This window comes from Bufo bufo, chromosome 1, assembly GCF_905171765.1.
Source record: "Bufo bufo chromosome 1, aBufBuf1.1, whole genome shotgun sequence".
NCBI lineage: Eukaryota > Metazoa > Chordata > Amphibia > Anura > Bufonidae > Bufo > Bufo bufo.
In genome coordinates, this window is record NC_053389.1 from 674,533,454 (window position 1) to 674,558,314 (window position 24,861).

Sequence of the window (24,861 nt, forward strand, 5' to 3'; positions counted from 1 at the left end):
GGACTGATATAACTAAAACCCAGCACTAATGATCGGATATGGTAATCCGAACAGGCAAGGTGCTGCCTACACGATTGGTATGTGCTGGTAGGATTAAATGCTAAAATGTGGTATATCCTTTGGGAAATATATCATATTGCAATATCCCAAGCCAGTAAGGAAAATAACACACGCAGCAAACAATTAAGCTAAACAGTGACAAGCATGTCACTGAGCATTAGCGACTAGTGAGAGGAGCGGCTGTGCACTATGCCGACTCGCAAACACTAACCACAATGTAGGTGCGTAAACCACACAGACCGATACTGGTGTTGGTACATGTACGCTCCAACAGCCAGCAGGTCTGTTCACACTGAGCTACGGCTCTACGCGTTTCTGTGCAGCTGGTTCATGCACTTCATCAGGAGCCACGTAGCTACTACACCTAGACTGCCTACAGCCGATATCATAAACTTGAAAATCGGCTTGCTACATAGGATTTTTTATTAGATAGCACCGAATCCTAGTGTGGGAGACGGTGTGCTGCTTGTTGCATACATAGTCTCGGCTCTGTAATGGCCGCATAGCGGCCAGGCAGACGCCGTGATTTAAAGGGCAAACACCACGCCCCCATGAACACACCTCCTGCCAGCAGCCAATCCACCAGATGAAACATTCATACTGGGCTGGTCCGCTGACGGCAATGGAGGAATAGGGATGTGTTACGGAGGTCAGCGCACAAGCGCTGTATCATAACAAAGTATCAGGGAAACATCAGCGGCCTATTAGATGACAGGCAGCAATCCTCAAAAGAGCAAAATCGGAGAAACTGTAAGTAAGCAAATAGCATCAAAACTACAATGGTCCAAAAGAAGTGACATTACTAAAATGTATAATGCATAGACAATATATCTACAGACAAAATATGTAAATGCGGACCTGATAAAGTAACAATATATGCAAATGAGTAGCTATACATGCATATAGAGCAATAAAATCTTATCACTCATTTGGTCATAGCAAAAAACATGACCTCATATCTCACAAGTACATGTCATCTAGTACACAACACATGTGAAGAGAAAAAATCTACATATGATGTAATCAAATAAAAGGGACATAGGAAATGGCATAATTGAGACCATTAGGCTTGATGGTCCCCAGCCTAAAAATCCATTGTGCCTCCTTTTGTAGGAGAATGCGATCAAGATCACCTCCTCGTGGTGTCCTCTTCACAATGTCAATGCCCTGAAATTTTATGTCGGAAGCATTACCACTGTGGCATTCAACCACATGGCGGGCGATAGGTGTATCTTGGCATTTGTTAATATCAGATACATGTTCCCCTATGCGCCGTCTTAGCTCACGTATCGTTTTGCCGACGTATTTCAGGCTGCATTTCCATGTCATTAAATAGACCACGCCAGTCGATTTGCAGTTCACAAACGGTCTAATAAAAAATGTTCTGTCAGATAAATAGCCGGTGAAAGATTTGTTCCTATTGATATAGCCACAGAACTTGCAGGAGCCACACGGAAAAGTTCCTGAAACAGGATTATGTAACCAGGTATGCTGTTTAGGGTTCTGCTACATACTGTGAACTAAAATGTTGCGCAAGTTCTGGCTACGACGGAAGGTAATCGCTGGTTTATCCGGGATAAGATGACCAATATCCGTATCCGATCTGAGAATATCCCAATATTCTGATAGTACATGACGTACTTGGTCATGTGCACTGTCAAATGTACCAATGATGCGCACACTATCCATCCCTTGTGAATTTAATTTGGGAGATAGTAGCGAATCTCTGTTCAGACAGAATGTTGGTAAGCTTGTTTGAGTAATTGGGATGGATAACCTTGAGATAGAAATCTATCTTGAAGGTCATCAGCAGCTTTTCTAAAATCCGATAATTGGGAACAATTCCTCCGGGCTCTTAAATATTGTCCCTTAGGAATGCCTCGTTTGAGAGCTTTTGGATGACCACTTTCCCATCTGAGAAGACTGTTTGTAGCAGTGGTTTTTCTGTACATACTGGTTACAATATCACCAGAGATGTTAAGTGCTATGGTCAAATCCAGGAAAGAAATCTGGCTCTCATTCCTCTCACTAGTCGCTAATGCTCAGTGACATGCTTGTCACTGTTTAGCTTAATTGTTTGCTGCGTGTGTTATTTTCCTTACTGGTTTGGGATATTGCAATATGATATATTTCCTAAAGGATATACCACATTTTAGCATTTAATCCTACCAGCACATACCAATCGTGTAGGCAGCACCTTGCCTGTTCGGATTACCATATCCGATCATTAGTGCTGGGTTTTAGTTATATCAGTCCGTCTATCCCTGCATGTTATTTAAATAGGCCTCCTATATATCATTTTAGGTAGTGTTATTATTAATATATGAGAATACATCAAGTTGGATAGACGGTTTAGTCTTATTAATACCATATAGGTTTCACCCCTTTTCATTAGTAGCACTAATAAAATATTTTGTTATTTTGCTCCATTTTAAACGTCCTCATCATTAATATTTGTTTGTTATACTATAGGGACGTGTACCCATTATATCTTGCTCTTTATTTCAGACTTATATTGGGGCACGCAGAAAGGGATGTTTCCTTTGTTTAAACTGCGTAAATTGTCCATTTCTGATTAAGGGTAACAAGTTTATTCATCCAACATCTGGGACCCAATATAACATTCGTCAGTTTTTGACATGTGATAATGCATATGTTGTTTATGTGCTTTCATGTCCGTGTGGTCTCCTATATGTTGGGGAGACCACATGTGACATTAAGACACGGTTAAACAATCATCGGTTCTCGATTCGACGGAAAAGAAAAGATTTGCCCGTTCCAAAACATTTTGTGGAGGCGGGCCATAATGAGAAGGACCTGAAATGTATGATTTTGGATCAGATCATTTTGTCTAGGGGGGAATGTGATCGGACATTGGCTCTCAATCAGAGTGAGCTACGGTGGATCCATCGCCTCCACACTCTGAGACCATTTGGTCTTAACTTTGAGTTCAAATGGAATGTTATGTAGATGTGGGCGCTCTATCTTTCTGGCGGTTTTTTGTTCAGTTCTGCTCTGGTTTTGTGAATACAAATGGTGTCACAAATTTATTGTAAATATATTTATATTTATTTTTCTCTCCTTTTTAGATCATAACTTTCAATGTCTTCGCAGCGGTTTGTACAGATGGCGTCCTCAGGATCCTTGGTCAATTTACATATGGAATAAATAAGAAGAGGGGGATTCATAGGGCACAATGATATTTATGTTTATTACTTTGGCCGCTTGTATATGGATTTTAAGTGAGTGGTGGTCCTAGTTCACCTTTCAATTGGGTTTGGGGGTGACTTTGGGTTGGAGGGTATTTGGCATGGATGTGTCTTATACCTCTACCCCATTATAGGCCCGTGGTGATGATCATGTATAATGATACAACTGTAGGGCCCCCTCTGCTTACCCAGAATATGCTTGGTGCTATTGCTATATATCATATAGGGGTTTATTCCGCCTTCTTCTGCTTTTTTATAAACCATGGAACCATGACCACTCCTATATACATCCTGAGTACAGCGGCAATATTGATGTCTTTATTTATAAGATTTAGACATGTAGTATTATCTATATAGATTGGTCTTTTGACCATTTCTCTTGTGCCTTCTGTCTCCCCATCTCTCTATAGTTGTGACTGCTGTGTCTGGTTGTCCTATTGGTAAGCGCTTTGCCTCCGGTGGGCGATCGGCTGTTACTCTGGCGACGACGCTAGTTTCACTAGTGATGGTGGCCTATGTGCGCTTGCTCCTCCCCGTCGGCGTGGCGTGTCCAAGCGCTCCTCTCTGCGTAGTCTCGCGATGATTGTACGAGCCATGAGGTTGGTCATGTGATCGATCATGTGGCTTGGATGACGTCTCTTGACTCAGTTTGTTTGAGGTGTGGTTGCTAGGCTTCTGGACATGCACAGTCGTACTTAGAGGATGCGGATCTTGGCGCCGCATATCTGTCCCCGCTGTGTGAGTTTTCTTTTATCTATAACAGCTGTTGCTGACACTTAATGATGCACAGGTGATTTATTGTGTTCAATTTACACATTTTATATTGTATGTATGTATGTATGAATCATGTATGTCAATATTTTGCACATTTGCACATAATCATGGATACTGTAAGTTTAACAATTTTTTATTATTGTATTATCGATTATCTGATTGTCACTTAATTTGCTGCTATGTATTCTGGGTATATATACCCTTGTGAGACACCATTTTATATGCTTGATAAAGACTGCATTGAGCGGTTGAAACGTTGCAGAGGGGTCAATAAAGGGTCCACCGTTTTTCACTATATTAACTGGAGTGCTGCCTCATCTTTTGGATATATATATACATACATATATATACATTTATATATAGCAAACAAAATAAAGTAGCAGCACACTACTAAATGCACTAAGACTGAGTGAACAGGTGAATGTGTGAACAGGGTCAAATACATGACGCCAATACTTACTAATAAGTAGAGATGTCGCGAACGGCGAACGCGAACTTCCGCGAATGTTCGCGAACGGGCGAACCGCCATAGACTTCAATAGACAGGCGAATTTTAAAACCCACAGGGACTCTTTCTGGCCACAATAGTGATGGAAAAGTTGTTTCAATGGGACTAACACCTGGACTGTGGCATGTCGAGAGGGGATCCATGGCAAAACTCCCATGGAAAATTACGTAGTTGATGCAGAGTGTGGTAAGTTGAATTCGCAATGTGATTAATATAACCTGCATTAATCGCATTGCGAATTCAACTTAGAGCTAAGTTCCTAATGGTTGTATTGCTAGAATTGACGAATATAACGAATATAGCACTATATTCTCAATCTTCGTTATATTCTAGCATTACAACCATTAGGAACCCAGCTCTAAGTTGAATTCGCAATGCGATTAATATAACCTGTATTAATCGCATTGCGATTACAACTTAGATCTGAGTTCCTAATGGTTGTATTGCTAGAATTGACGAATATAACGAATATAGCACTATATTCTCAATCTTCGTTATATTCTAGCAAATTAGTCAAATTTGTGAGACTGCAGCTTCAGAATGAATCTAAGATGGATGCTGTCCTTGCTTTTTGATAGGAGGTGGGAGGGTCTGGGAGGGAGGGTCTGCTGCTGATTGGCTGGAATGTGTCTGCTGACTGTGAGGTACAGGGTCAAAGTTTGCTCAATGATAATGTATAGGGGGCGGACCGAACATCACATATGTTCACCCGCCGCGGCGAACGCGAACAAGCTATGTTCGCCGGCGAATAGTTCGGGACATCTCTACTAATATGCAGGGAAGAAGCTCTAAGCGCATATTATTGATCAAAAATATGTCGGGCCCATCTACCAGACAACAAGGTAGCTTCTTATCAGATGGGACCTACTCTAACACGGAGTGTCCAGCTCCATTGTTACTCTGATTAAAAGCACCAAGGGGTGGGGGATGGGCAGGGAGTGCTAAGTTCCAAAGAGGATGCCTAGTCCTCTATAATATACAGTACATATAACCAAATAACGGAACAGCACCTCCAGAGACAATCGCAGGTGCAAGCTACCTGGCAATAATACAGCAAACAAAATAAAGTAGCAGCACACTACTAAATGCACTAAGACTGAGTGAACAGGTGAATGTGTGAACACTGTCAAATACATGACGCCAATACTTACTGTGTGCTGCTAATTTATTTTGTTTTCTGTATTATTGCCGAGTAGCTTGCACCTGCGATTGTCTCTGGAGGTGCTGTTCCGTTATTTGGTTATATGTATATTTATATATATATATATAAAATAGAAAAATGTGGCAGCACCAAAACATAACAATATAACGGGTGCTATGTCCAGGGTTGTCACTGCTTACTCAAGGTATATAGATAGAAATGGACAGCACATCCAGTAGAAAAAAATATTTCAAAGTTTATTCAGCCACAGTGGCACAAGAGGCGACGTTTCGGCTCAAAATCCTGAGCCTTTCTCAAGCATCAAAACATAAGTGAGGCATGCCATATAAGTAGGTGTACATGATTAGGGGGTGGAGTAATCAATTCATAAGAACAATGTGATCAAAGTATATGTGCAAACATAATTTCAATAATTCATACAGACATATAAATATTATGAGTGGTGATACACAGCTAGGTGTAATACATAATCAAAAATTATACAGTGAGATAACATAATACGCATGTAAGTGTCAATAACGCTGATTGCCATCAGCTGTTTCATATAAACATGATTACATTAATTTAAAAACAGGAGGAGCACAAGATGGGAAGAGTGACATACCGCATGTAGACAACGTATTACCCCATGTCCGCCATAGCCAACCTTGGCGTCTATCTCTGAGCAATGCGCAGGCGTCAGGGTGCGTCTCGGCAGAATGACATCATGCTACGATCACGTAGCTCAGAGCGGATATCAACACACCGGAAGACTCCGTCAGTCCTCCAGCGCGCATGCCCACATGGAATCTAGTGTGGAAGCGCCATTTTGGAAACTGGCAGAGTGGCCCCAAAGTCGAAAATTATTGTAAATTATTATAAATCAGGCTCATGAGAGGCGAAACAGGGAGACGGGCACCCCTGTCAGGGGGTTACAGTATCCCTATGCTGGGCATGCAATATAAACATGATCGGCATTGCCATGTCAATCATGTGTACAGATGCCGCCCCAATCACACCTCCTTCTGATGCCTATGAAAGGGATTCTCCTCACAACTATGGGGTCAACACATATATTGTAATTTCTTCTCTAGAAATCTGACGAGACACAACCTAAAACCAGATCACCATATTAATAAAAAATAATCAACTATAATAAGGCGGGCATTAGGTTACGGTGTCATCCGAAACGGTAGATCAGCTCCACATCCATTTTGTTCCTCTTCTTATAGAACTTCATATCATCTATAGAAACAGATTTAATTGCTTTTTTTCGTAGGATCAAGTTAAAAGCTTGGTTTTACAATAGGACGTGGACCAATACTGCCCAACTGAGTGAGCTCACATTGGGTAGTCTTGATCTACGTCTAAAAAGTAACTTCTCTCCTATGATTAATGTATCTGCCATTGATGCCTATATAGCCGCAGTAAGATCTGAGCTGTCGTGTTATAGATCGTCTTGTGATATGAACACACTCAAGAACCCCAATCTCACAAGTTTGGAGATTGAGGCAATTGAGCAATTAAGAAATGACCCCCTCCTGACTGTGAAACCTGCGGATAAGGGTGGTGGGATAGTGGTTCTGGACACCTCCAAATATATTGGGGAAATTAGATGACAGCTCAATGATACTGAGGTTTATTTGGCACTACAAATGGATTCTAAATTTGAGATTGCTAGAATGATTGATAAGTGTCTAACTAGTGCGGTTCAGGCCGGCATCATTGATAGTGATCTTGTGGAGTTTTGTACTATTGGTCATCCGGTCACACCGGTTATATATGTACTTCCAAAAGTACACAAATCATTGGTCGACCCTCCAGGTCGTCCAATTGTATCAGGATCAGAATCTATTTTCAGCAATATCTCAATTTTCCTTGACAAACTGTTACAAACTTATGCTAGTGGGGCAGAATCATATATTCAGGATACTACAGATTTTTTATGCAAGCTAGGAGAGGTGGATTTTGGTGATACACAATCTATTATTTTGGCATCGTTTGATGTGACATCTCTGTATACGTCCATTGACCATGACCTTGGAGTCAGTGCAGTTAGGCGTATGCTGGAGCTGTCATCTCTAACTACACATACCTGTGATTTTGTGATAGATCTTTTGAATATTATTCTGAGACAGAATTACTTTCTGTTTCAGGATACATTTTACAAGCAAATCAGGGGTGTGGCGATGGGGTCCCATGTGGCCCCCACTTACGCCTACATTTTTATGCAGTGTTTCGAGGAAGATGTCGTCCATGTGTCCCACCACCACAGTAAGATTCTGAGGTGGTGGAGATACATCGACGACGTCTTCCTCATTTGGACTGGAGATTGCTCTGATTTGTTGGAATTTCAGGGCTATCTTAACAGTATAAACAAGGATTTACAGTTCACCTTGGTTTATTCGGATACAGAGATTCAATTTGTTAAAATCCAGGATGGTCATATACATACCACCTTGTTTACCAAGCCTACTGATAAAAACACTCTTTTGCATTTTTCGAGTAGTCACCCACGGAATATGGTTGAACACCTCCCCTTTTCCCAATTCCTCAGGGCCAAGAGAATTACCTCTGACACTGGGGACTTGGAGAAATCACTTGATACCATGGTTCACAAATTCAAACAAAGAGGTTATCCCTCCAGACTACTTCAATCTCAAATTGATAAAGTAAAAGATACAGACAGAAGTGAATTATTAAAAAGGAATACCAAGAAGGCCCCCCAGAATAGGATTCCATTTATTACGAAATATACTGCACACAGCTGTACCATTAATCGAGTTATTAGCAAACATTGGGGGATCTTAGGTGGCTGTCTGGGCCATATTCCTGAATTTAAATCTCCTCCCCTGTTCTCCTACCGGAGATCTAGGAATTTGAGGGATCAATTAGTACGAGCGGACATTTGCCCAGGTCCTGGATTGAGACAAAGCACATTGACGCAGCGGAGCAAGGGATGTTTTCCATGTCTTAGCTGCGTCAACTGCAAACATATCTGTAAAAGTAAGATATTTATACACCCAACCACCAATGTAGGGTATCCCATTTCCTTTTATCTTACTTGCAACTCTAATTTTGTAATTTATGTCCTGAGTTGCCCCTGTCAACTACTATACGTAGGTGAAACATCTACCGACCTCAAAACACGGTTAAACAATCACCGTTCTACAATAAGGAAAAAACGTAAGGATTTACCTATTCCAAAACATTTTGTGGAGAAAAATCATTCTGAAAACCAACTCCAATGTTGGATTATTGATCACATTCCACAGCCTCGACGAGGGGGTAATAGAAACCTGTTATTAAAAAAGAAAGAACTCTTTTGGATATATACACTCAATACCTTGAGACCCCATGGTCTCAATGTAGATTATAATTTAGGGGAATATTCATAAAGAGGTGGCTTGCCTTTCAATGTCCCTGTATGTTTGTCTGTCCAGTCTTCTGTCCTGGAGTTGGTGGTGTTTGTTAGACATAAGTGTTCCAACAAGTTTTAACTCATGTCTCTAACCTTCTCTTTTTCTTTCATCTGTTTCTATAGATGATATGAAGTTCTATAAGAAGAGGAACAAAATGGATGTGGAGCTGATCTACCGTATCGGATGACACCGTAACCTAATGCCCGCCTTATTATAGTTGATTATTTTTTATTAATATGGTGATCTGGTTTTAGGTTGTGTCTCGTCAGATTTCTAGAGAAGAAATTACAATATATGTGTTGACCCCATAGTTGTGAGGAGAATCCCTTTCATAGGCATCAGAAGGAGGTGTGATTGGGGCGGCATCTGTACACATGATTGACATGGCAATGCCGATCATGTTTATATTGCATGCCCAGCATAGGGATACTGTAACCCCCTGACAGGGGTGCCCGTCTCCCTGTTTCGCCTCTCATGAGCCTGATTTATAATAATTTACAATAATTTTCGACTTTGGGGCCACTCTGCCAGTTTCTAAAATGGCGCTTCCACACTAGATTCCATGTGGGCATGCGCGCTGGAGGACTGACGGAGTCTTCCGGTGTGTTGATATCCGCTCTGAGCTACGTGATCGTAGCATGATGTCATTCTGCCGAGACGCACCCTGACGCCTGCGCATTGCTCAGAGATAGACGCCAAGGTTGGCTATGGCGGACATGGGGTAATACGTTGTCTACATGCGGTATGTCACTCTTCCCATCTTGTGCTCCTCCTGTTTTTAAATTAATGTAATCATGTTTATATGAAACAGCTGATGGCAATCGGCGTTATTGACACTTACATGCGTATTATGTTATCTCACTGTATAATTTTTGATTATGTATTACACCTAGCTGTGTATCTCCACTCATAATATTTATATGTCTGTATGAATTATTGAAATTATGTTTGCACATATACTTTGATCACATTGTTCTTATGAATTGATTACTCCACCCCCTAATCATGTACACCTACTTATATGGCATGCCTCACTTATGTTTTGATGCTTGAGAAAGGCTCAGGATTTTGAGCCGAAACGTCGCCTCTTGGGCCACTGTGGCTGAATAAACTTTGAAATATTTTTTCTACTGGATGTGCTGTCCATTTCTATCTACAGTATCTATATATATATATATATATATATATATATATATATTCATACATATATACACTGCTCAAAAAAATAAAGGGAACACAAAAATAACACATCCTAGATCTGAATTAATTAAATATTTTTCTGAAATACTTTTTAACCCATGGAGGTCTAGATTTGGAGTCACACTCAAAATTAAAGTGGAAAAACACACTACAGGCTGATCCAACTTTGATGTAATGTCCTTAAAACAAATCAAAATGAGGCTCAGTAGTGTATGTGGCCTCCACGTGCCTGTATGACCTCCCTACAACGCCTGTGCATGCTCCTGATGAGGTGGCGGTCGGTCTCCTGAGGGATCTCCTCCCAGACCTGGACTAAAGCATCTGCCAACTCCTGGAAGTCTGTGGTGCAACGTGACGTTGGTGGATAGAGCAAGATATGATGTCCCAGATGTGCTCAATTGGATTCAGGTCTGGGGAACGGACGGGCCAGTCCATAGCATTCGTCTTGCAGAAACTGCTGACACACTCCAGCCACATGAGGTCTAGCATTGTCTTGCATTAGGAGGAACCCAGGGCCAACCGCACCAGCATATGGTCTCACAAGGGGTCTGAGGATCTCATCTCGGTACCTAATGGCAGTCAGGCTACCTCTGGCGAGCACATGGAGGGCTGTGCGGCCCTCCAAAGAAATGCCACCCCACACAATTACTGACCCAATGCCAAACCGGTCATGCTGGAGGATGTTGCAGGCAGCAGAACATTCTCCACGGCGTCTCCAGACTCTGTCACATCTGTCACATGTGCTCAGTGTGAACCTGCTTTCATCTGTGAAGAGCACAGGGCGCCAGTGGCGAATTTGCCAATCTTGGTGTTCTCTGGCAAATGCCAAACGTCCTGCACGGTGTTGGGCTGTAAGAACAACCCCCACCTGTGGACGTCGGGCCCTCATATCACCCTCACGGAGTCTGTTTCTGACCGTTTGAGCAGACACATGCACATTTGTGGCCTGCTGGAGGTCATTTTGCAGGGCTCTGGCAGTGCTCCTCCTGTTCCTCCTTGCACAAAGGCGGAGGTAGTGGTCCTGCTGCTGGGTTGTTGCCCTCCTACGGCCTCCTCCACGTCTCCTGATGTACTGGCCTGTCTCCTGGTAGCGTCTCCATGCTCTGGACACTACGCTGACAGACTGTCACAGCCAGACAGCTGAGAAGCGCTCACAGGAGCTTCTCAGATCCTCCTCCTTGAATTTCTTTGTTTTGGTTTAGTTTCTCATCTCGTTAGTCTATCTCAGCTGTCATGCAGTTAGACTGATCGCTACCCTTTAAGTTCCTCCCCATAATGCAGTAGTGTGCGGCTGATACTACTTCCTGGAGTGTGTGTGCATGCTGTTCCCAGTTCCAGTTCCAGTTCCCAGTTCCCAGTTCCCTGTTCCCAGTCGTCAGTCGTCATTCGTCTGCAAGATAAGTGCTGTTTATGTATTTATGATTTTGTCTTTTCTGGATCCAGGTGACCCTGACTCCCTCCGTGTCAGTGTAGGGAGCCGGTGGTCGTGTCCCTTCACTATTGTAGGGTCTTCAGGTAATAGATAGCCGAGGAACGTGGATATGCGGCCATCCACCTTTGGGGTGTTCGCATAGGCTGAGCAGTGAGGGAGAGCGGCAGGTCTATTGCAGGGGTCTCCCTTTGTTCCTTAGTTGTGGATCCAGAGAGACATTGTTTATATGGTATTGTCTTGTTTCCTGTACACCATCCGTGACATTATCAGCCGCCGAAACCGTCTCAAGCATGGATCCGGTTTCACTTTTGGCTGAACGCTTTCAGGGTCTTTCTTTGGAGGTAGCTGATCTCCGTAAGACTTTTTCTCAGTTTCAAGTGACCGGTTCAGCTTGCGTTCATGGAGTTTGTGCTGAGCCTAAGATCTCGCTCCCGGATACGTTCTCCGGGGGTAGTGAGAATTTTGTGCGTTTTAGAGAGGCTTGCAAACTCCATTTTCGACTTCTTCCCCATTCTTCTGGTGATGAAGAACGGAGGGTGGGGATCATTATATCCCTGCTCAGGGGTAACGCTCAGTCCTGGGCCTTTTCGCTGCCGGAGGGGGCACGGCCCCTTCGTTCAGTGGATGAATTCTTTTTAGCCCTGGGTCAGATATATGATGATCCGGATCGTATTGCTCTGGCTGAGTCTAGACTACGTCTGTTATGCCAGGGTAAACAATCCGCAGAGATATACTGTTCAGAATTTCGGAGATGGGCAGCAGATACGGGTTGGAATGATGCTGCACTCCGAAGTCAATTTTGCTATGGTCTTTCAGAGGGATTGAAAGATGCATTTGCCTTTCATGAAAGACCTACCTCCTTGGATTCTGCTATGTCTCAGGCTGTTCGTATTGACAGGCGTCTTAGAGAGAGAGGAGAGATCTCTCCTTCCTGTCATACTCAGTCCCGGGACAGTGCAGCGGTCTCATTCTGTGCACAGGGGTCTCAGTCGCTGTCAGCCCCTTCTGAGCAGGAGTCCATGCAGCTGGGGTTGATTGCCTCTGACAATAGAAGATTCAGCCCGCATGGGAGGGTTTGTTTTTGTTGTGGAGGTATAAATCAGCTGGCAAATGTTTGTCCCTCTAAGAGATTCAGGCAGTTTTCTGGGAGTAATAAAGAGACAAAAAGGAAAAAATCTTTTAAAAATTGTTCCGTCTGTTACTATTGGCAGGGTTGAGGTGGAAATTGAAGGTTTTCCGTTTGCTTGTAGTTCCCGTTTTGTCCTGCCTGCTAGGGTGGCGCTAGAGAGCAAGAGCATTTTTTGTGAGATTTTTGTGGATAGTGGAGCAGCTGTCAACCTCATTGATAATCAATTTGCAATAACTCATGGTTTCCAGGTATGCACTTTGGGAAAGGATATTCCTGTTTTTGCTATTGATTCAGCTCCACTTTCTCAGAAATCATTAAAGGGCATAGTTCACAATATCCGTTTAATTGTGAGTGATGCTCATGTTAAGGATGTGTCATGTTTCGTCCTTAGCGGTTTGCCTACTCCTCTAGTGTTGGGGCTACCCTGGCTCACTAAACATAACCCCACCATTGATTGGCAAGCGAGGCAAATAAATGGTTGGAGTAACTTTTGCAGAGAGAATTGCCTCATAACATTTGTTTCTGAGGTTTCTACTAAGACTGTACCACCTTTCCTCTCTGAATTTTTGGATGTCTTCTCTGAGAGTGGAGTTCAGGGTTTGCCTCCGCACAGGGAGTATGATTGCCCTATTAATCTCATCCCAGGCGCCAAGCTGCCTAAATCTCGTTTATACAATCTCTCCCAACCTGAGAGGGTCGCTATGCGGGCTTATATCTCTGAGAGTCTGAGAAAAGGACACATACGACCCTCGAAGTCACCTGTTGCCGCTGGTTTTTTCTTTGTTAAGAAAAAAGATGGTTCTTTAAGACCTTGTCTGGATTTCAGGGAGCTGAACAGTATCACTATTCGTGATCCTTATCCGCTTCCTCTGATCCCGGACCTGTTTAACCAGGTTGTTGGGGCTAAAGTCTTTTCCAAATTAGACCTAAGAGGGGCATACAACCTGGTTAGGGTCAGAGAAGGAGACGAATGGAAGACAGCTTTCAATACCCCTGAGGGCCATTTTGAGAATTTGGTTATGCCTTTTGGTTTGATGAATGCCCCAGCCGTTTTTCAGCATTTCGTCAACAGCATTTTTTATCATTTAATGGGAAAATTTGTATTAGTGTATTTGGATGACATTTTGATTTTTTCTCCTGATTTCAAGACTCATAAGGAACACTTACGTCAGGTCTTGCTCATCCTGCGGGAGAATAAATTATACGCGAAACTGGAAAAATGTGTGTTTGCGGTTCCAGAAATCCAATTTGTGGGGTTTCTTGTCTCCGCTTCTGGTTTTCGCATGGACCCCGAGAAGGTCCGCGCTGTGCTTGAGTGGGAGCTTCCTGAGAATCAGAAGGCGCTGATGCGTTTTTTGGGCTTTGCCAATTATTACAGGAAATTTATTTTGAATTATTCCTCTGTTGTTAAACCACTTACTGATATGACCAGAAAGGGGGTAGATTTTTCTTCCTGGTCGGTAGAGGCGCGTAAGGCCTTTTCTAATATCAAGGAGAGTTTTGCTTCCGCTCCCATCCTAGTACAACCTGATATTTCGTTACCCTTCATAGTTGAGGTTGATGCTTCTGAGGTAGGGGTGGGTGCGGTCTTGTCTCAGTGTTCCTCTCCTGCCAAATGGCAACCGTGTGCCTTTTTCTCAAAGATTGATTAAATGGCCAAAGAGAAAAGGGGAGAAGGCGCTCATAGGTGGTGGTAGACAAGATATGTTGTTATTTGTTCCTAGCCAGGGTGAGTGGTTGCTACTCACCTTGGTTAGGTTGTATTTTTGGTAGTGCAGTTCTGGTGGAGGTAAAATCGTGGGGTGATGTGGGTTGAATTTCTTCAAATCTAAAAGACAAATGTATTTCTGGATGGGTATGTGAGTATGTCAGAGATACTGTGTATGGGTCATATATTGTATAATAAGTACCTGTATCCTTGTCACCGTAGGCTAATTGGAGGTCACTCTTGTTGGAGATCCCTTATTTGGGGGGTGTACGGCGGTCCGCACTGCTGTGATGGGTAATAAAGTGATGTTTAGTAGGGTGGCGTTTACATATAGAAATGGGAGGGACAGAATCAGCAAGGGGTTCCTGTATAGGAGAGGGTGGATGAGAGAATGTAATTCTACTGGTTGGACTATGTTTCATGGTTGGTTGGATGGTTCAGGTGGGAATTAGTTCCTGGGGGACGTGGATGGGTGGCAGGTATGGGGAGAGTCACTGTGGGTGATGTAAGGCATGGATCCGGGTTTGGTGCAGAATGCAGATAGGCACTGGGCAGTGAATGGTGAACAGTGATGGTCTGTTTGGGATGTGGGGGGTGGCAGTGGTTGCTGGGTGGCGGTGACGTGATGTATAGAGATGGAAGGGACAGGATCAGCAAGAGGTTCCTATACAGTGAAGGGTTGGTGAGAGAAAGTGATTCTACTGGTTGGGCTGTGTAGCATGGTATGTATGATGCAGGTGGGAGTAGTAAGCTGGGGTGCGTGAATGGGTAGCAGGTTGGGGAGAGTAACTGTGAGTGATACAAGGCTAGGATCCGGGCTGGGTGCAGATTGCAATAGGCAATGAGCAGTGGACAATAATGTGGGGGATAGCAGTAGTTACCTTGGTAATGCGGCCGGTGAGTGTCCTCCAGTGGTAGCGCTTCTGCACGTGTAGCCAGTGGTGTGCAGAAGCGCGCTCTATCCAGTGGTTATGAGGGCGGGGGGGGGGCGTGGCCGGGGCGTGTGTGGTGGGCGGTGATCACTGTTGGTGGAGGGAGGACTGTGTACGCTGGAGCGGGGGGGGCGGGGCTTGGCACGGTGGGCGGAGCGGTGGGCGTGGTGGGGAGCCGGACCTGAGTGCCTGGGTATGTGTTGTGGTGGTGGGCAGGGCGGCGTTGCGGTGCAACAGCGGGCTGGAGGGGGTGTGGCTGAGGTCCATAGGAGCCGGTGGTGGGGGCAGGCGTGGAGGACATGGGAGGAGCGGGGCATGTTGCTAGGTACGCAGCCGGGTTGTTCGGACTATGGAATGGGTGTATGGCCTGCCGTGTGAGGGGCTGGTGGATGCCGATGTTGGGGTGTGTATATGTCCTGGGGGAGGGAGGGGGGGGGGGGAAATTCGGCTGGTGTATAGGTGGATGGGGGTAGGAGTCTGTGTGACTGGCCGGCCATAGGTGGGCGTGATGGGGGGGGGCGGTCCCATAGCTGGTGCTGCTGGGCGGCGGATGCAGTGGTGACTGCTGTTGCGATGTTTTGGCAGAGGGTGGAAAAATGGTGTGGGCTGGCCAATGAAGGGGGACTGGCATGGGTGGATGAGGGGGGACTGGCTTGATTTGGGGGGGTACTGGAGTGGTGGGAGGGGACTTGTGTAATGAGGATGGCTAGGGGTGGTGGTGGGTGCTGTAGGGTGTGGTGGGGAGGTAAGGGGGTGTGGATGTGGATGAAATGTGTGGTGTGATGAGCGTATTGGGGTATTGCTTGGATGTGTTGGAGTGACTGGAACGGGGATGGGGACGCGGACCAATTGGTTGGTGTGGGGGGGCTGTGTACAAGGTGGACTGGAAGTCCGGATGGAGGGTCCCGCTGGGAAGGAAGTTGGATGAGGGGCCGAGTGTCAGCAGGACGGTGGGTCCTGGGGTCAGACCGAGTGTCTAGTTGTGTTATGGAGGCGTGGGAGAGTGTGGAACTGGAGTAGAGGGGGGCGGGGTGGGACATGATAGCGTGGGTGCTAAAAACACTGTGTTTCTATGCTCTCGTTTAGTCCATTGGGTTCAAGTGTGTGGAGCTTGAATATCCAAAACATCTCACGTCTTTGGAGGGTCCTGTATCTGTCTGGACAATGGGCCTCAATGTGTTCTATGGGGGTGATGGATAGTTTGGAGGGGTCCTGGTTGTGAGTAGCCAGGAAGTGTCTGGAGACGCTATGTTTTAGGTATCCCTTGGTGATGTTGGATCTATGTTTGTTGATACGTTCCCTTAGGGCCTGGATTGTCCTGCCAACGTACTGTAAACCGCAATCGCACTCCAATAAGTAAATCACGTATGATGTTGCACAGTTGATGAAATTCTTTATTTTGAAGTCTTCGCCAGTAGTTTTGCTCCTAAAGGTCTGTGTTTTGTTAGAAATGTTGGTACAGCATTTACACAGAGTGTGGCCACATCTGAAGCTGCCAACAGGGGCAGGGGTCCCACTGATAGTATTGAGTGAGGCTGTTTTTTTCTTTTTCAGTTTGCTTGGGGCCAGGATGTTTTTTAGCGACTTTGCTTTTCTGAATGTGATTTGTGGTCTCTGTGGTATGTTGGGTTTGAGGTATGGATCATTAGTTAAAATGTGCCAGTGCTTCATCAGGATCTTCCTTAAGGTTTCGTGGTTAGTGTTGTAGGTGGTGATCAGTGATGTTTTGTACGGATTTGTAGTTTTTGTTTCTTTTGGTTTGGTTTTGATCATCAGGCATTCGTCTTGACTTAGGTTGTTTGCCCGGGAGAAAGCGTTCTCAACGATCTTACTCGGGTATCCTTTGTTCATAAATCTGTTCTGTAGGATCTTGCTTTGGGTAATGAAGTCCTCTTTGGTAGAACAGTTCCTCCTTATTCGTTTAAATTGGCTGTATGGAATGTTGTTCTTCCATTTTCTGTAGTGCGCGCTCCTAAAGTCCAGATAGTTGTTTCCGTCCACTTTTTTGAAGAAGGTTTTGGTTTGGATATTTTCATTGCAGGGGAGTTTCCCCCCCCCCCCTCCCTCCCCCAGGACATATACACACCCCAACATCGGCATCCACCAGCCCCTCACACGGCAGGCCATACACCCATTCCATAGTCCGAACAACCCGGCTGCGTCCCTAGCAACATGCCCCGCTCCTCCCATGTCCTCCACGCCTGCCCCCACCACCGGCTCCTATGGACCTCAGCCACACCCCCTCCAGCCCGCTGTTGCACCGCAACGCCGCCCCGCCCACCACCACAACACATACCCAGGCACTCAGGTCCGGCTCCCCACCACGCCCACCGCTCCGCCCACCGTGCCAAGCCCCGCCCCCCCGCTCCAGCGTACACAGTCCTCCCTCCACCAACAGTGATCACCGCCCACCACACACGCCCCGGCCACGCCCCCCCCCGCCCTCATAACCACTGGATAGAGCGCGCTTCTGCACACCACTGGCTACACGTGCAGAAGCGCTACCACTGGAGGACACTCACCGGCCGCATTACCAAGGTAACTACTGCTATCCCCCACATTATTGTCCACTGCTCATTGCCTATTGCAATCTGCACCCAGCCCGGATCCTAGCCTTGTATCACTCACAGTTACTCTCCCCAACCTGCTACCCATTCACGCACCCCAGCTTACTACTCCCACCTGCATCATACATACCATGCTACACAGCCCAACCAGTAGAATCACTTTCTCTCACCAACCCTTCACTGTATAGGAACCTCTTGCTGATCCTGTCCCTTCCATCTCTATACATCACGTCACCGCCACCCAGCAACCACTGCCACCCCCCACATCCCAAACAGACCATCACTGTTCACCATTCACTGCCCAGTGCCTATCTGCATTCTGCACCAAACCCGGATCCATGCCTTACATCACCCACAGTGACTCTCCCCATACCTGCCACCCATCCACGTCCCCCAGGAACTAATTCCCACCTGAACCATCCAACCAACCATGAAACATAGTCCAACCAGTAGAATTACATTCTCTCATCCACCCTCTCCTATACAGGAACCCCTTGCTGATTCTGTCCCTCCCATTTCTATATGTAAACGCCACCCTACTAAACATCACTTTATTACCCATCACAGCAGTGCGGACCGCCGTACACCCCCCAAATAAGGGATCTCCAACAAGAGTGACCTCCAATTAGCCTACGGTGACAAGGATACAGGTACTTATTATACAATATATGACCCATACACAGTATCTCTGACATACTCACATACCCATCCAGAAATACATTTGTCTTTTAGATTTGAAGAAATTCACATCCGTTTGCATATATGTATTTATTCATTTATCCCTTATTATTATATCATTTTACACACTCTATACGCAAGCTTATATTTATTTATATTTATGCATATACAACTTTCTCGTCTTTGTTTTAACCAAACAAAATTATTTTACCCACTGATTCGTCCATTTATACTTATGGACCCGTTCATTCATATTTTTATATATTTTTATATATATATTTACACTCATTTTAATTTTTAATTGTATTTTTATACATATTATACCATCAAATTTTGTGTTGTTCTTTTTCTCAAAGAAACTCTCCTCCGCAGAGAGAAATTATGATGTGGGAGATAGGGAATTGTTGGCCATCAAGTTGGCTTTTGAGGAATGGTGCCATTGGCTAGAGGGAGCCAGACACCCTATTACCGTGTTTACTGACCATAAAAATCTGGCCTACTTGGAGTCAGCCAAGCGTCTGAACCCGAGACAGGCCAGATGGTCTTTGTTCTTTTCAAGGTTTAATTTTGTTGTTACGTTCCGCCCTGGGGTTAAGAATGTGAAGGCAGATGCCCTGTCACGTGGTTTTCCGGGAGGTGGGAATTTTGAAGACCCGGGTCCCATTTTGGCTGAAGGTGTGGTGGTCTCTGCTCTTTTTCCTGAATTGGAGGCAGAGGTGCAGGCAGCCCAGTCAGAAGCTCCTGATCTTTGTCCTCCTGGGAGGTTGTTTGTGCCTCTCGCTTTGAGACACAAGATTTTTAAAGAACACCACGACACGGTCCTTGCTGGGCACCCGGGGGCAAGAGCCACACTGGATCTCATCGCTCGGAGATTCTGGTGGCCTGCGCTTCGTAAGTCGGTTGAGGGTTTTGTGGCAGCTTGCGAGACTTGCGCTCGTGCCAAGGTCCCTCATTCACGGCCATCAGGTCCTCTCCTTCCTTTGCCCATTCCTTCCCGTCCTTGGACACATCTGTCCATGGACTTCATAACGGACTTGCCTCGTTCCTCGGGGAAGTCTGTGATTCTGGTGGTGGTGGACCGTTTTAGCAAAATGGTGCATTTTATCCCTTTTCCTGGTTTGCCCAATGCTAAGACGCTGGCGCAGGCATTTATTGACCACATTGTCAAATTGCATGGGATTCCTTCAGACATAGTCTCTGATAGGGGCACGCAGTTTGTTTCCAGATTCTGGAAGGCTTTCTGTTCTCGCTTGGGGGTTCGGTTGTCATTCTCTTCTGCTTTCCATCCGCAGTCGAATGGCCAGACAGAGCGCGTCAATCAGAATCTGGAGACATATCTGCTCTGTTTTGTGGCGGAGAATCAGGAGGATTGGTGTTCTTTTTTGTCCCTTGCTGAGTTTGCTTTAAATAACCGTCGTCAGGAGTCCTCTGATAAGTCACCATTTTTTGGTGCATATGGGTTCCATCCGCAGTTTGGGACTTTCTCGGGAGAGGGCTCTTCTGGTTTGCCTGATGAGGACAGATTCTCCTCGTCTTTGTCATCTATTTGGCAAAAGATTCAGGATAATCTAAAGAGCATGAGTGAGAGATATAAGCGTGTGGCGGATAAGAGACGTGTGCCTGGTCCGGACCTGAATGTTGGTGATTTGGTGTGGTTGTCTACCAAGAATATCAAATTGAAGGTTCCCTCCTGGAAGTTGGGTCCTAGGTTTATTGGGCCTTACAAGATCCTGTCTGTCATCAATCCTGTTGCCTACCGTCTTGATCTTCCTCAGACTTGGAAGATCCATAATGTTTTTCATAAGTCCTTATTGAAACCTTATGTTCAACCTATTGTACCCTCGCCTTTGCCTCCTCCTCCGATTATGGTTGATGGAAATCTTGAATTTCAGGTCTCTAGGATTGTGGATTCTCGTCTTGTCCCGCGGTTCCCTCCAGTACCTCGTTCATTGGGAGGGTTATGGTCCTGAGGAGAGGATGTGGGTCCCAGTGACGGACATTAAGGCCTCTCGTCTCATCAGGGCTTTCCATAGGTCCCATCCTGAGAAGGTGGGCCCTGAGTGTCCGGAGTCCACTCCTAGAGGGAGGGGTACTGTCACAGCCAGACAGCTGAGAAGCGATCACAGGAGCTTCTCAGATCCTCCTCCTTGAATTTCTTTGTTTTGGTTTAGTTTCTCATCTCGTTAGTCTATCTCAGCTGTCATGCAGTTAGACTGATCGCTACCCTTTAAGTTCCTCCCCATAATGCAGTAGTGTGCGGCTGATACTACTTCCTGGAGTGTGTGTGCATGCTGTTCCCAGTTCCCAGTTCCAGTTCCAGTTCCCAGTTCCAGTTCCCAGTTCCCTGTTCCCAGTCGTCAGTCGTCATTCGTCTGCAAGATAAGTGCTGTTTATGTATTTATGATTTTGTCTTTTCTGGATCCAGGTGACCCTGACTCTCTCCGTGTCAGTGTAGGGAGCCGGTGGTCGTGTCCCTTCACTATTGTAGGGTCTTCAGGTAATAGATAGCCGAGGAACGTGGATATGCGGCCATCCACCTTTGGGGTGTTCGCATAGGCTGAGCAGTGAGGGAGAGCGGCAGGTCTATTGCAGGGGTCTCCCTTTGTTCCTTAGTTGTGGATCCAGAGAGACATTGTTTATATGGTATTGTCTTGTTTCCTGTACACCATCCGTGACACAGACACAGCAAACCTTCTTGCCACAGCTCGCATTGATGTGCCATCCTGGATAAGCTGCACTACCTGAGCCACTTGTGTGGGTTGTAGACTCCGTCTCATGCTACCACTAGAGTGAAAGCACCGCCAGCATTCAAAAGTGACCAAAACATCAGCCAGGAAGCATAGGAACTGAGAAGTGGTCTGTGGTTACCCACTGCAGAACCACTCCTTTATTGGGGGTGTCTTGCTAATTGCCTATAATTTCCACCTGTTGTCTATCCCATTTGCACAACAGCATGTGAAATTGATTGTCACTCAGTGTTGCTTCCTAAGTGGACAGTTTGATTTCACAGAAGTGTGATTGACTTGGAGTTACATTGTGTTGTTTAAGTGTTCCCTTTATTTTTTTGAGCAGTGTATATTTACACATATATATGATTATATTTATATATATATAATCTTGTGCCAAATTAATTTCCAAATGATTAAAGAGTTCTCTTTTGTTACATCAACAGGGCGACACCTTATGGTTCTGTGGTACGTGCGATTATAACTATATACCAGGTCTTGTAACTTATCAATGTATCTGTACGTATTTTGTTCTCTAAGATAACGCCACATTCTTGTTTTCAGTGTTCTATTAAAACGCTCCACCAACGACGGTTTGACAGTATTCGTAGTTAAAAAATGATGTATTTTAAAAGCTTCACAAAGTTTTCTCATAGGTTTGTTTATAAACTCTCGACCCAGATACGTCTGAAGTTTCCTGGGGGACCGCCCGCTTAACGTAAATATCTGCTCAAAAGCGTCTGCCACTATCGCCCCGGATTTATTGGAAAGTCCAGACACCCAAGCAAATTTCGAAAGAATATCAATGACTGTTAGCAAGTATTTTACACCATTATTTTCTTTAGAAAAATCTATCATCGACACAAAATCGGCTTGCCATTGGTCGTCTATATCAGACACCACGACTTTGTTTCTTTTAAATGATTTTTTAACCGTTTTTTGCAATGTGGAAGTATCCTCGTTGTTCAACCAATTTATTACAGCGTCTTTTCTAATTCCAAATTTTCATACTTCTCTGAATAAGGGTTAAACACTGTCGTAAGAACCGATAGCTTTTGGTGTGTAGTACTGTTTTCTCAATATTTCGTCATTTGCTGTCATTTTAGCAACGTTATTAAGTACCTGCTATCACTATTGCACCTTCGCGGTTTATGCAATTTTAATTAATCAATATAGTGTATTTATTGTAAAAAAGAAAAATGGAACAAATTTTAATTAAGTCATTTTATGTAAAACATTGAGATATTACATACAATTAAATTTTTTATATACAGTCAAAGGAAAATTTACAATTTTAACCAAGCCGTCTGTAACAAAGTTATGTAAAGTAAATAAAAACATTATCAGGCACTACATACAAATACATACAAAGTAAAAGTTACGTTAACCAAGACGTCTGTAACCAAGGTGGGGTTCTCTTTTTAGGTAATAAAGACCCTTGTGTTAACACCAGTGTTGTTACAAACGGATGCTGCCTAAGGCTACTTTCACACTTGCGTTAGGAGCGGATCCGTCTGGTGTCTGTACAGACGGATCCGCTCCTATAATGCAAACGCTTGCATCCGTTCAGAATGGATCCGTCTGCATAACTGGTTTTCACTTTGTGAAAACTCAGATCCGACAGTATATTCTAACACAGAGGCGTTCCCATGGTGATGGAGACGCTTCAAGTTAGAATATACTAAAAGAACTGTGTACATGACTGCCCCCTGCTGCCTGCCCTCCCTCCCTCCCCTGTATTTAACTCATTGGTGGCCAGTGCGGCCCCCCTGTTTTTAACTCATTGGTGTCCAGTGCGGCCGGCCCCCCCTCCCTCACCCCCTGTTTTTAACTCATTGGTGGCCAGTGCGGCCGGCCCCCCTCCCTCCCCCCCTAATTAAAATGACCGACCCCCCATCATTGATGGCAGCGGAGAATTCCGATCGGAGTCCCAGTTTAATCGCTGGGACTCCGATCGGTAACCATGGCAACCAGGACGCTACTGCATTCCTGGCTGCAATGGTTACTTAGCAATTTTAGAAGCATTATACTTACCTGCAATGTTTGTGACCGGCCGGGCGCTCCTCCTACTGGTAAGTGAAAGGTCTGTGCTATAGCAATGCGCCGCACAGACCTTTCACTTACCAGTAGGAGGAGCGCCCGGCAGGTCACAGACATCGCAGGTAAGTATAATGCTTTTAAAATTGCTAAGTAACCATGGCAGCCAGGAATGCAGTAGCGTCCTGGTTGCCATGGTTACCGATCGGAGTCCCAGCGATTAAACTGGGACTCCGATCGGAATTCTCCGCTGCCATCAATGATGGGGGGTCGGTCATTTTAATTAGGGGGGAGGGGGCGGGGGCCGGCTGCACTGGCCACCAATGAGTTAAAAACCGGGGGGGAGGGAGGGGGGGGCCGGCCTCACTGGCCACCAATGAGTTAAAAACCGGGGGGGAGGGAGGGTGGGCCCGGCCGCACTGGCCACCAATGAGTTAAAAACAGGGGGGGTGGCCCGCACTGGCCCCCCAATGAGTTAAATATAGGGGAGTGAGGGAGGGAGGGGGGGCCGGCTGCACTGGCCACCAATGAGTTAAATACAGGGGAGGGGGGGGCCGCCGCACTGGCCACCAATGAGTTAAATACAGGGGAGGGAGGGAGGGGGGGGCCGCACTGGCCACCAATGAGTTAAATACAGGGGGGGGGGTCTGGTACACAGTTCTTTTAGTATATTCTAACTTGAAGCGTCCCCATCACCATGGGAACGCCTCTGTGTTAGAATATACTGTCGGATCTGAGTTTTACGATCTAACTCAAATCCGATGGTATATTCTAACATAGAGGCGTTCCCATGGTGATGGGGACGCTTCAAGTTAAAATATACCATCGGATTGAGAAAACTCCGATCTGATGGTATATTAATAGGGACTCCTGACTTTACATAAAAAGTCAATGGGGGACGGATCCATTTGCAATTGCACCATATTGTGTCAACGTCAAACGGATCCGTCCCCATTGACTTGCATTGTAAGTCTGGACGGATCCGTTTGGCTCCGCACGGCCAGGCGGACACCAAAACGCTGCAAGCTGCGTTCGGGTGTCCGCCTGCTGAGCGAAACGGTGCCAAACTGATGCATTCTGAGAGGATCCGCATCCACTCAGAATGCATTGGGGCTGTACGGATCCGTTCGGGGCCGCTTGTGAGAGCCTTCAAACGGAACTCACAAGTGGAACCCCGAACGCTAGTGTGAAAGTAGCCTAAAAGGGTACAAACCGTTTCAAAAGGGTCACCGGGCGACCCCCCTTTTAAATTATGGTAAAGTTCTTGTATTACCTATCACCGTTGAGGGTACGTTTAGTTCGGCAATGGTTTCCATGAAAAAGTCCCACCCGCGAGGC

General features: G+C 45.4%; 1 protein-coding gene across 1 annotated transcript in view; it reads left to right on the forward strand.

The window, feature by feature from the left end:
- LOC120986665 (putative olfactory receptor 2B8) overlaps nt 1-9,301 on the forward strand; it is a 32,228-nt gene extending 22,927 nt beyond the window's left edge. The window contains exons 3-5 of the mRNA XM_040415337.1: nt 6,925-7,119; nt 7,849-7,966; nt 9,237-9,301. Coding sequence (XP_040271271.1) covers nt 6,925-7,119; nt 7,849-7,966; nt 9,237-9,301 — 378 coding nt within the window. The remainder of the gene's footprint in view (nt 1-6,924; nt 7,120-7,848; nt 7,967-9,236) is intronic.
- The last annotated feature ends 15,560 nt before the right edge of the window (nt 9,302-24,861 follow it).